The 12,685-nt window shown below is 43.8% G+C and overlaps 1 protein-coding gene across 1 annotated transcript; it reads right to left on the bottom strand.

The window, feature by feature from the left end:
• Positions 1-234: 234 nt before the first annotated feature.
• Positions 235-9,833, bottom strand: LOC310905447 (uncharacterized protein; the record flags this gene model as incomplete). Its single annotated transcript, XM_083851735.1, has 11 exons — positions 235-767; positions 1,874-2,030; positions 2,225-2,352; positions 2,982-3,034; positions 4,484-4,539; positions 5,084-5,199; positions 5,480-5,593; positions 6,511-6,579; positions 6,885-7,009; positions 7,570-7,704; positions 9,108-9,833. 11 exons carry the CDS (start codon positions 9,831-9,833, stop codon positions 665-667), a joined length of 1,782 nt encoding a protein of 593 aa, XP_083707861.1. The 3' UTR covers positions 235-664.
• Positions 9,834-12,685: the final 2,852 nt, after the last annotated feature.

Raw genomic sequence — 12,685 nt, 5'->3', positions numbered from 1 at the left:
TGTTATTGTAATTGAACTACCAGACCCTGGCTTCCCTTCAGACAAGGGAAAATGTGTTTGTATCACTTATTTCATTAGCCTATACATAAACGCTTTTCCTAGAGGACACCTCATTTAGATGCATTTTCTCCTAGTTCTTCAACTTCTCATGCAGTTATAGACAAGACTGTCAAATCAGTGTAGTTTCCTGTAAAAGCTTATGCCCATGTTTTAATGACTGTAACAACCAGAGAGTTCAGAAAGACAGAGCTTTTATTTCAAAAACAAATCTGAAAGGACAGAGGAACTGCTATGTGGGTGAGAGTTCCATGTAGCCCCATGTCCTGGTCTTCACGGTGGGGAGCAGATGGCAGTTCAGGAAAAATACCAAAAGACAGAGCATAGAGCAATCCTTCCTTGTGCAAACTTTCTGCAGTCAGCTGTTCAGAAATTTCCTCTAAATCGCCTCCAGACCACCACGGTTAGCAACCACTAAGAGATCCACAAGTAAAAATGTATCTCATTTTTCTCCAAATCCTCTCACAAATTCTTTTTCTCCAAATCCTTCCACACCCTTGACCTCCTGTGACTTTGAGTCCCATACTCAAAACTGTGCATTTTGCAGGAAATAGCATTTCTTGAAAGCTGCTGCCTGTTAATACCGCTGGGACAAGCTTGCAAAAGCTCACGGAGGAGAGCCGTCGCTCACAGGGCGCTGGGAGGAAAGGTTGGGTCCGTTGGCTTTGGAACCGAGCTGCAAATTCGGAACCAGCTGGGCGGCTTCATCCCTGCAAGAAGAGCAGAGATGCTGAGCTGGCATCCTGCAGTGATGGGGTAGAACCAGATCCCCCCTCTCGCCCTTTGTATTTTCTGACATGGTTTTGATTTGGAAGTAGATATGAGATAGGTGACTAGGCAGATTTTGTCAGTATTGTCAAATTAAGCCTGCCTGGGGTAGGTGTAGAAATCTCCAGGACAGTCTGGACTTAGAGAGCATGCCTTGTTTAAGTTGTACCCAAGACTTTCCATGCTGGGTCATCTCCTCCACAATGCAGCATTTAACAGCCCATGAAGGGAGTGAAACAGATACCTGGCAGCATCTACAGGCCAAGGTTTTCAAGTTCAGTCAGTGTGCATTTTGGGGCTTAGTGGCCTATTTTATGTGCTTTAGAAGTGTCTGCTTTTCAGAAGGAGCTGAGCTCTCAATTTTCTGAAAGTCATCCATGGCATCTGCTCTGACAGCCAATTATCGGTGTTTATTTTAAAAGGCACTCTAAACGTAAACAAGCAAACTTGTCTTTTTTATGAGAGAAAAGACTCAACAGGGAAAAGGCTCCAGTAAAAGATGGAGGTAATTGTGGCAGGAGAAACAGCAACTCACTGAAAAGCATGTATTTTGTCGATATAACCCTCTCCCCTAGAAGAGGCATTCCTGTATTGATTTTCTGAACATTTATCTGTTGTTCTCTAGCCTGACACATACTTGTGTGAGCAAACTTCACCCCATAAATGGTTAGCCTGCTGTTTCAGGTAGAGAACTCATTCTATTTAAAATGTGAAAGATTGCCTAAACAAGATTTTCTCCAGAGTAAAACATCCACTCACAATACAAACCTATATGGAGACCTATATAAATACCTACATAAACCTATATAACAAACAGCTGAACAAGTGCCTATGGTTTGTTTGCATGCACAAAGTGCTTGCACAATCATTCTTTTTCAAATAAGGTATTTTTCAAATTAATAAACACATTAAGCATTAAATAAACATTTCTTTACACAAAATAAAAAATCTGTGCACGTACACTTCAACTATGTATGGAGCTGTAGCCACATGGGTCAATGGAAGAGGATGGGAATTCTCTACCTCTTCTTGCCCATCATTATTTTACCTGTAATAAAATTCAGCCAAGCCCCAGCCGTGCGTTAACCCGTTCAGCTGGAAATCTGCAATGCACTCATGGAAAACGCCACTTCCAGTCAGGCCATTATACACCACAGGGCAAGCTTGCTTATCCAGCCTCGCAGAAACATCAAAGTATTTGCCACCTTTGGTAAGAGTAAAAAGGGAAGAGTGTCTCCAGTCTTCAGTCATGTTTAATCTACAAAAATTACAAGACCTACTATTTCTACTTATGGTTCTCTTCTGATGCTTTAGTAAAGAGCAATACTTTTCCTCTCTGCTTTGTAAATTGCCTAAGATCTTTGACCAAGGCATATTTTCAGAACCGCATTTAGCTTACCAGCCGTAAAACTGACTCTGTATTCATCCCTGATAACACCATCATCAGCCATCTCGGCCAGCGAGGCGTTGGACCACTCAATCCCGGCCTTCTTCCCATCAGGGAAAAAAACATAACCTACAGTAAGGCTGAAGGGGAAAGAAATGGAGCAGAGCTAAAGTTCAATCAAAGCTCAAATGGACCAGCACGCTGGCCTTCCAGGGGAGCTCAACATCAAGCACGGCCTTCACCCTGGCCAGCAGCAGGAGTACATAAAAATGGTTATATTTTGGGATCTTGTGAAGGCTGAGTAGGGGATGCCATGCATGCAGAAAAGGAGATGAGGAGCGCAGGATGGATTGTGAAGTGGGAAGGGTGGACAGGCAGGTCACTTGGTCCCACTTGGTCACAGAGCTGAAGGGCCAGGAATGCAGGGATTTAAGCTCTCCACCCTTCCCAGAAGCGTAACATTAGGCTGAAAAATAGCTGGAAGTGCTCGATTTGTAGCTCTAAATCATCTTGACAGTAAGACAGACAGCTGCATCAGCCAAACAATAATTGAGTGGAAAGGAAGCAATCAGAGGTAAAAGCTGTCCTTCTAACTAATTGCAAATGGAAAACTCGGCAGAGGGAGTGGAAGGCATGAAAAAAAGGGTGTGGATGGAAATCTGGCTACGCAGGTTTAAAGCAAGAATGTGCATAAAGTTATCTTGCAGAGCAACTTCTGTCACCTTTGAGATGCATGTTTTCATCCGTGTAAACTTCCTTGGTTACTTACTTAGTTGTGGTAGCTGGCATATTTATAACTGTTAAATGTGCTGCAGTCCCATCCTGAAAGACAGCAATAAAGAAAAAGCAGCCTGATTTGTATGGATCATATGCTGACTTGACTAAGAAGACACTGGATACAACTCAGATTACGCAGGGTGCTATTACTTGATACTTTTAAATCTTCTCAGTACATCTTCCATGAAAATCTGGCTGCAAATGAGAGTCCAAGAATACAAACCAGACACATTAAGGACAAATTAAGGACAGTAATGCAATTAAAAGTCCACAGAAGGCAGACATAAAAGGAGGGAAAAAATACGTGCAGAGATCTCAGCTAGCTGCATTCAGAACTGCTGGGCAGCCTCTCAAAATTGGCCCTGCTTTGACCAGACACCTCTTCTAACCTTACTATTCTATGCCTCAGAGCAGTATGCAGGAAAAAAAAGTTAAATAAGAAGGAGCTGGAATCTCATGGTTTTATTCATTTCTATTCCGTCCTTGAGTCTGAATCCCTCCATGCTCTGCTGGAGCTGCTTGAAGGCAAGTCTAAGCCTATGCTGCCATGTTACAAATGTACACATACTCCAAACTTCAATCAGTGATTAATTCCTTTTTAACAAACAGTCAGATGGCTTTTAATTAGGAGGGGAAAAGCAACAGCCATTTTGAGTCCTGAATAACTATAAAGAAAAAGGAGAGGTTAATGACCAATTAGGCACACCACAGCACAAATCCAGAGTCTTATTACAAGGTACACAGGCCTAAGTTCAATCACATCAGTGACTGGATCTGCACGTATGTGGGATTTTCCAAGGTGTGTTTTTCTCTTGGCCAACATATACCCAGGAAAGATTTTTTCTTCTGCCTTCTGTATTAACTTCTGTAATGCTGCCTCTAACAGTGAGTTTAGACTTCTTTACGCCTGCACTGGTGAAGGAAATGCCTTTTCAGAAGCATCTGCTCGGGTTTCATGCCAGCTTGTATTGCCAGGGTTCAGAATTTCCCCAGGCTGTGCTCCCAGCGGCCACTCCTCCAGCACAGCCACAACGGCAAAGCAGGGAATTAGAGCTGAGCACAGGCAGAAATATTTGCTGACTGTTGTCATAAGGGCTTAAGATGCTTACAAATATCTCAGGCTCTCAGTTACTGTGAATCAGCACTGCATTACCTCCACTGAGCCCTGGGTATCTGCAGCAGGAGAGAATCTGTCCTGTAAAGCTGCCTTTTTTTTTTTTTTTTCCTAAAAAAGCCAAACCAAACAGTTTCAAATTGCCAAAACAATTCTTGGTTCAACCCATGTAGCAAAATCTCATTTTTTACACACCTGGCTCTGCTTTTGAGAGGTGCTTGCAACATTGATACGTGATAATGAGAGCACCAGTTAGCACTGCTGATTGCACACCATGGGTGATCCCAATGCCTTATGTCAGGATACTCAACTATGACTGATAAGTTCAGAAACACCTCCAATGCCATGGTTAAATAGCATGTTGGCATGTTAATACCTACCTCAAAACGTGCCAAAATCATAACATAACGGTAAATCTCAGACCAGTTCCGGACACCTGCAAAGAAGAACAAAGTCACCGACCCTCAAGTTTGCCATTGCTGGAAAACATGAAACAATATACCTGAATTAACATTAACTTTGGATAAAGAAGTCCTCCACTAGCTGATACATGCTAAGCATCTGCACGTCCCCAAAACAGCAATGGAATTGTTCCTCTTTTTCCATTAATTCAAGGTTACTAGAATTGAAAGGGGAGCAGAGTAACGTGCCAAGTCAGACTGGCAACAGGTTTACATATTGACCAAAACTAGGAAAATGTCACCAAAAATACTTTAATATCTCCAAGTGTGTCAGTGCCTTTGCAGCAGCTCAGGAGGCTTGAATGAACCAAATTCCCTCCATCGCAAATCTCTACGTTCATCTGACCCAGCTGACAAATGACATTTAGCCATCAAAATAGAATTTCCTGTGAAATGTCTTTATTTATGCCCCTTTGTGAAACTGGCTATTTCTAAAGACAATCTTTAGCCTGACTGTCCTAGCAGTAACAGCAAGCAGTAAAGGCTGCTGAGCAAGGGAATTGTTTCTGCTGCTCTTACCATAAGAGTGGCTCCGAATGCCTTTGAGGGAAAGTTCAGTTTTCTCATGATTTTCTATTTCAATTTCTCCAACAGACTGGCCCCACTGCTCATGTCGGAAATGTTGTTCCCTTTGTCTAGAAGAAAGAAAACAGTGAATTGACACAGGCAAAATCAAAAAAGCTGCTGGTAAGGAGGCCACAGTGATGATCTGTTGGATTTACATCCCAAAATGAAGGAGAGATTTCAAGAGCATCTGGACCACAGCTATGCCAGATTCTACACATTAGCAACCACTTTCACATTTCCCAGTTATAGTACAAAATGCCTGTTACCTGTAACAACAGAGGCCAGACCCTCAAGAGGTCTGTAGATTAATTACTATTAACCCCAGAAGACCTTACTCTTGCCTCTCACTTTTTGACCCTTTGGAAAAACTCAATGGTCCATGGTTCCTGGGCAAAAGCACGGGCAAATGTGCTGGGGTGACTGTCGACACTGAAGTTGAAGACTTCTGTGAAGTTCTCCCAGCTAGGAAAAGAAGGGAAAAACCAAAAGCCATTATTAGCTTGCAGGTCGCACAAGGCCAAGTTGTGCACTCGCTACTCTGACCATGGTGACCATTGCATGTTATTGTGTTAGGAAATTTCTGATTTATGTAATTTTTAGTGTTTCATTAGTTTTCAAGAAAACAAATGAAAGGAAACAGAGCATGGAAATGATGGCCTGTAGAACAGCACAGCAAGGATCCACAGATTACCAAGGAAGGGAAGCTGGAAGGGCAGAGCTTCAAGCAAAAGGATAAAGATGCTGTTTTCTCTCATGTGGTCTGTTCAGAGGTACACGTGCAGCACTGTGCCAGAAATGCTGAGCTACTTTGATAGCAAATCATTTTTAATCAGACAACTAGAGTCCATAAAGCAGGTAGAATTTGCATTGCTGGGAAGTGATGGCAGAACAAGAAAGCAGAGGCAAGGGTTTACTTTGTACACATGACCCTTTGAAAACAGTAACTATGTGGAAAAGAGAAACAAAACCACAAATAAATATTTCTGAATAAAGAATGTGGTTTGGAGCTCTCTTTCTTATGTACTGTTCCCTAGTTGTGTGAACAGAGCCCCTATGGAAATGTATGCTAGAATCATTCCATGACTGTTAATTGCTCACATTTTATTTCTACTATTAATAGGAAAAATGCAGGAAACAATGCCGGACAACAGCACCAATGTATTTTGGGACTATAGCACTCTGTAGAAGCTCTAAAATCCTTTTAAAGCAGTTTCTCCAAATAAAAATACACCAGACATTGAAGTCTTTGGTGTGATAACTTCCTAAATAACAAATACTGAGGTTACCACTTTGCAGTCAGTTTGGTTTCATTTCCTGAAGAACCAAACCTCTAACCACAAACCTCCTATACATCCCAAAGCAAAGTGAAATGCTCTTACTGAAAAGAGAATTTAACTGGTACAAGTTCTCCTTCTTCTTCACTCCACTGCTGTCGGTAGGGACCTTTTCTGTAAGACAAAGCACTATAATTTTGTAACATCCCTAGAGAGCTAAATGTTCCTTACACATTTGATAATGGAATCAACAAGACACTGCAGAAGAATGATGTCATTGTGTGCTAAGGTAGAATAGTAATCCTCTATTACAACCCAACACTGGCTGTAGATATTACCAGCTGTATTTTCATTGCATAGAAAGCATCGTGTGCTATTGTTACCAAGTTGCATTTGGTTCAAGTTGGTTAATTAAATTTTCAGGTAGTGTTCACAAAGCCTTGGTCTTCTGTGTATGAAACGATAAAGTGCTGTAGTACCTAAGTAATCCATCGAAGCTTATTTTCCAGCGTGCTTGGAGCTCTAAGTACTCAATAGTGAGCCCTCCTCCACTCCAAATCTCTTCAGATTCGTCACTCACCATCATGTTTGGATGTTGTGGGTGCTAAAAAGACATTTCAGGGAAAACATTTGTGTAAGTCATATGTGGGGATGCAACACGGGTGAATTTGTCTCTGATAGTCCTCTGCAGGAGGAACGTATGATTGAATTGGCTTTTCAGTTCTGCCTGCTTTCTGGTAACCACATATTGGAAAAGGAAAATTCTATCTAAAACACCAGAGTTATCAGATAGCATGTTATTGCTTCAAATGATACAACTGAATTACTTGTGTGGAGGGAGGCCACTGTAAAAGCCCAGCTACTTATGCTAGTGACTCTGTCAAACTTACATCCAAGCAGATACAGGACTCAGGGCCTGTTTTTCTGCCAGTGACTGCTGCTGTTATCTCTGGAAAGGAACTCCAGAGACAGGCTTTATGAAGCAAGACAAGACCAAGCATCACTTGTAACATCAGTGCCTTTAGTCACAGCACCAACGCTTTACTGCTAGGATGTTAATGTAGTGAAGATGCAGAGCACATTAATTTTTGCTCGGGCCCCTAACACAAGTTCAAAATAGGAGTTAAGCACTGCTTTTGAATGTCAGCCCACTCCACCACTTACTTCAAACTCTCCTATTCCATCTACCCTCAGGAACAGCCACATCTCACAGATCCCATGAGGACGTTTGGCAAGGCGAGCAATCACAAAGGTCTTGTTGGTCTCCACAAAGCCCGTGAAGTAAACCGAATCGAACGCCTAGGGAAAGGAAATGGACTTCAGCTCCAGCTGGAGGCAGGAAGGGAGGGGGAGAAGACGAGTAATTCTTTGTTTTCCATGTTTCTTTTTAGGAGCTGAATTTTACTTTCACTTTCTCTATCTAATACCACACCGTTCATTGACCCAAAAGCTTTATCCCTTTCTTCTTTGCCCATTTCCTCATCAGGACCAACACGGAAAGCAGAAAGGGAGCAGGTGAGAAACAGTTTTAGAGAGGGACCATAATTATTGCATGATAGCCACAGACAAGGAGAACTATTACTGAGAAGTAAGATGACTATTTTGCAATGGGATTTTCCTTCGACCAAAATCCTTACAAAATGTGTCCTAAAAGACTGTCTGTGTAAAGGGAATTGAGCCTCAAATATGCTGCTCCCCCATCTAGCTCCAAATTGAATACAGGACAACTTATATTTACAGGAAACATAGAACTAAAAGTGAAAAAGAAAGGAAAAGAGAGCAAGCCATAGAAAACCTAGCACTTCACTACCATGATTACCACTTGGGCTATGGACAGAAGTCCACAACTTCAAATTCAGATGTGTATTTTAACGTATATGTGCGGAACACAAAGTGAACTTTCCCAAGCTGGAACGTGGAAATTAAGATTTATGTATGCATGTTTGGGCATGGATAAAGTTCTGCTTCCGAAAATTTATCCATCGTAAGATGCCAAAAATACTAAAACCTGATGATTATAGTACTTATGTACACAGGTAAGGGGGTATTTTGACAGCACAGAGTGAGCCTACTGGATGCCAGAGGGATCATTTCTGGAAGGTTTTTCCGGATCATTTTTTGGCCTGTCTTGTAAATGTTGCTCCAGGTCAAAAAATGATCTGGAAAAAACTTCCTTCTGGAAGGTTTCCTTTCTGGAAAAAAACTGCAAGGGACAGTCAAGGTGAAATGCCCACCGTGCCCTCCCAGGGATGTGTAAAGCGGAGAAGAAGGATGTGGGTGAGGCGGTGAGGGATGCCCAGCATCAGGATGCAGGGGCTGGGGGCTCCTGGGGGTGCAGGTCCTAGAGGTGCTGGGGTGCAGGGGATGCAGAGGGGTGCAGGGGACGCAGAGGGATGCAGGGGACGCAGAGGGGTGCGGGTCCTGCACACAGTGTTCCTAGGGGTGTGTGTCTAGGGGGAATGGGAGCTCTGGGGGTATGTGCATCCATGGGGATGGAGGGGATGGTGGTGCTGGGGATGGGGTTGCAGCGGGATAGGGGTGCTGGGGAGATGGGGTGCCAAGGAAAGGGAGTGCCAGGGAAAGGGGTGCCAGGGAAAAGGGTGCCAGGGAAGGGGGTGCCAGGGAAAGGGGTGCCAAGGAAAGGGGTGCCAGGGAAGGGGGTGCCAGTGAAAGGAGTGCCAGGGGCGCTGCAGGACACTCACATGAGGGTCAGGCCAGAGCAGGCGCGGCCTGCGGGGCTCCTCGGTCCCTCCGGCGACCACCCGCTGCCGCCAAGCTCCGTGGAAGAGCAGGAGCCCGGCCAGAGCCCAGCGCTTCAGCGGGACCCGAGCTCCGGGGCCGGCCGCCCTCAGCGCCCCGAGCAGCGCCAGCAGCGCGGCCGCCAGCAGCGCCAGCAGCGCCGGCATCGCGGGGCCGGCCTGGGGGGGTCCCGAGCCGGGCCGGCGGGGGGGTCCAAGAGCCGGGATGAGGGGGCTCAGAGCCGGGCTGGGGGTCCCGGAGCCGGGATGGGGGGCTCGGAGCCGGGCTGGGAGCCGCAACAGGGCCTCGCCCGCAAGGGCAGCGCCGGCTCCGGCTGCCGCCAAACCCCGCCTCGGAGCCGGCGCTGAGGGCGCTTTCGTCGGCTCGGCCCTACGGCTGAAGGTTGAGGCCGTTCCCGGCCCCTGGGTCGGGATATCAGCGGCTGGTTTGGGGTTTCTGGACCGGTTTCGCTCGGCTTTCAGCTTCTGTGGGTGCTCATTGCCAGCTCCAGGCGATGGGCATGGAAAAGGCTTGGCAGCGCTCTCTGGACAAGCCACGAGCAAGACTGGCAGCAGGCAGCGTTTCAGCCTCCTTCGCAGGTGCCATTTCTGGAAGCCGTATTTTTGATGGCTTTTGGCAGGCTGCACAATAGGTCCCTTTATTCCCCCTCTCATTTCCCTGCTCTGCATTAAATCCAGTCTCTGGAAAGGTTGAAGTGCAGATGCTCTTGCTTTGGAGAAAGATGGGGCTCACTGCTTCCACGCTTTCATTTTCTGAGTGTCTGGGCTCTGCTAGTCCTACAGATTTCTCATTGGGATTATACAGTTTTTAGGGAACTGCAGTGCATTTCCTCTGCCCCTATGTTCATGTTTCTATCCTTCAAAAGTCTTTAGTTGCTTAATGTTCATTTTATCTTCTTAAAAAGCTTCCTTACTTCTACGCAGTTCCCTTTTTCTGAGACTGGGCACAACAGCAAATTATTGCTTTATTGCTATCATCAGGCATCAAGAGTAGAAGGGCAGGAACTGAAACGCAGAAGGCACCAGAGACAACAAGGTTCAGAAATTTATTTCGGTAAATCGCCATCGCTTCAGTTAATATTCAAGGAGCAAGTGTTAAAGTTAACCACACAACAGTAGGCAGAGAGCCAGAGAGGAAAAAAAAAAAAAGAAAAAAAAAAAGATTATTTTCTTGTTTCAGATTGTGCCACAGAGGGACAGAAAACAGTCACAAAATAGGAGATGTGTCACAATGTTATCACTCTGTACCTGCAACAGAGTAGATAATAGTTCAAAACAGAGAAAGGCTGCAAGGGAACGGATTATGAAAAACAGCTTTTATTTTTAGTTAAAATGTAAATAAAACATTGACACAAAGCAGCGTTTAATGGGGAAGCATCCACACAAATAACAAATCTTTGGCACCTTGCAAACATGCATAATTAAACCTTCAACAGTGCTAGTCGGCTTGAGATGTAAGGGCCTATGGCAAACGACATATTCCTGTAAACACTTTATTTTTTTCCTAATGCAATCTGCGAGCAGCTTTACTGCCCTTTGCCAAACCGTTGGAGTCCTTATACAAATCATTTGAATTTCAGTATTTGCATTTCTAAGGGCAGGGACAACGGGACATGCATATTTCATATGTTCCTCTGATACGTGAAGTATTCAAAAACTCCCGCAATTTAAACAACACGTTGGTTAAGGTATTGTGGCTGTCTCTGTGGAATCTATAACAGAGATAAGCCCCGTTCCTTCCTACGAGGACAGGAAGCATGGAAACAATTTGCTTCGTACAGCATTATGTTTCAACATTTCTTAGGTAATTTGTTTGAGGACTTGAAGTTATCTCTGGCAAACAATTTATCTTGGCAGCATTGCTTGCCGGAGAAGTGGGTTCCAAAACAGCAGGACTTGCAGAAGAACCGAAGTCCTGACATGTCTGGTAATGCTTTTCACATGGCAAAAACAACACCGTGCATATTAAAATGAGCCTGCCTAAGCTCTGCTCTGCACACTTAGCAAAAATGTGGGGAGGAAAATATTTGACTGATTTGTTTGTTTTTGAGTTCAGGAGGAAATGAGAAACCTGCACAGTGCTAAAAATACAGAGAACAAAGTAAGATGAATCTAAGGCTTTCTGGTTAGCATAAATTTGCTGACTTGCCCTTAAGCATCTGCCATATTGACTGTGAAAATTCCCATTGTGTAGTCAACATAGTGAACACTGCGCCTTTTAAAACCATCTGACTGGCAACAGAAATTGGTACAGTACAACTATATTCTATCAAAATGCCTCAGCACCCTCAGAAATTGAGGTTAAAAATTCTGCAATATCAGATTGAGTCCCTCAAGGAAGCTCTGAGGTCCAAACTGGTTCTCTAGATCTTTGCACAAACTATTTGCTGTTCGAAGCTATCCAATCTCTCTAGCAGTGTTTGAGCAGAAATCAGAGCTAACATGAAAAAAAATGCTTCCTGGTCTCGAATCCTTAGAGAGCTGCAAATGAAAGTGGATTTTCAGAACTACATCCACAAATAATGGCTAGTGTCACGTGTATAGTACAAGACCCAGATGTGACTGAACTTTGAGAAGGCTCAGATGTGGGAGAGAATGTCCTAGTTTCAGCCTAACTTCACGTCACGTGACATTATATAATATATTTTTTTAATTGTCAAATAACTGCTTTGTCTTTACACCTTTTCTCCTTCAATTTGCATCTGGAGAAGTGTACACTGTCTGCCAATGTCAGCACGGCATAAGACTAGCACATTTTAAGATGCCCTACAGCTGTGGAAGTAAGTGAGACACCATCCAGTGGACAAAAGCAGTGACATGAAGGGACACTGAAGTGACAAGTTATTAAACATCATTTCCACTGAAATGGATTGCAACACTTCCACTGATTTAGAAGCTCTTCCTGGTAAAGCACATGCAGGAACCGCTGGAGCAAGTAACCAACCTTTTGGGCACAACAACATGCAGAGTCCTGTCTTGTCAATACTGCTAAATATTAAAAAAAAATAGAGAATTCATCTTTTTTTGTGTCTTCTGGGTAACTGTTGTGTATCAGTCATCCTAACATAGAAGCACAAGCAAGGCAGTATGCTTCAGTTTTCTTGAGGGGTAAGCTTATTGAGCGCTGCATCATCTTAAGTATCTATCCAAGAAAATTTGTTTTGCTTTATTTTGTTTGGATAAATGACGTATTCGTTATATTAAGGGAGAATATGGAGAGAGAAGGAAGTTTTAGGAAAAGGTCAACTCCTATGATTTTGTGTGCATACATGTTTGCATACTGTCATTTCAATAGCAGAGTTTGGCAATAGAATAATTTCTTCCAGCTGAAGCCCAGCTGTTGGGAAATAGAAGACTACACACAAAAGCAAGCTCTCCTGAAATCCTTAATATTTCAGGACAGAAGCAGAAGAAAATGAAAATAAATAAATAAATAAATAGGAACACAGAGAGACATGTAGGCGGCTGTATATTATTGCACTTATCAGCATGCAGAACTCGTTTTGCACTTGCTGCCGATG

The sequence above is a fragment of the Anser anser genome, assembly GCF_964211835.1.
Source record: "Anser anser genome assembly, chromosome: 11".
NCBI lineage: Eukaryota > Metazoa > Chordata > Aves > Anseriformes > Anatidae > Anser > Anser anser.
Note: the sequence above shows the minus strand (reverse complement) of the source record. Positions and strands in the feature narration are given on the sequence as shown.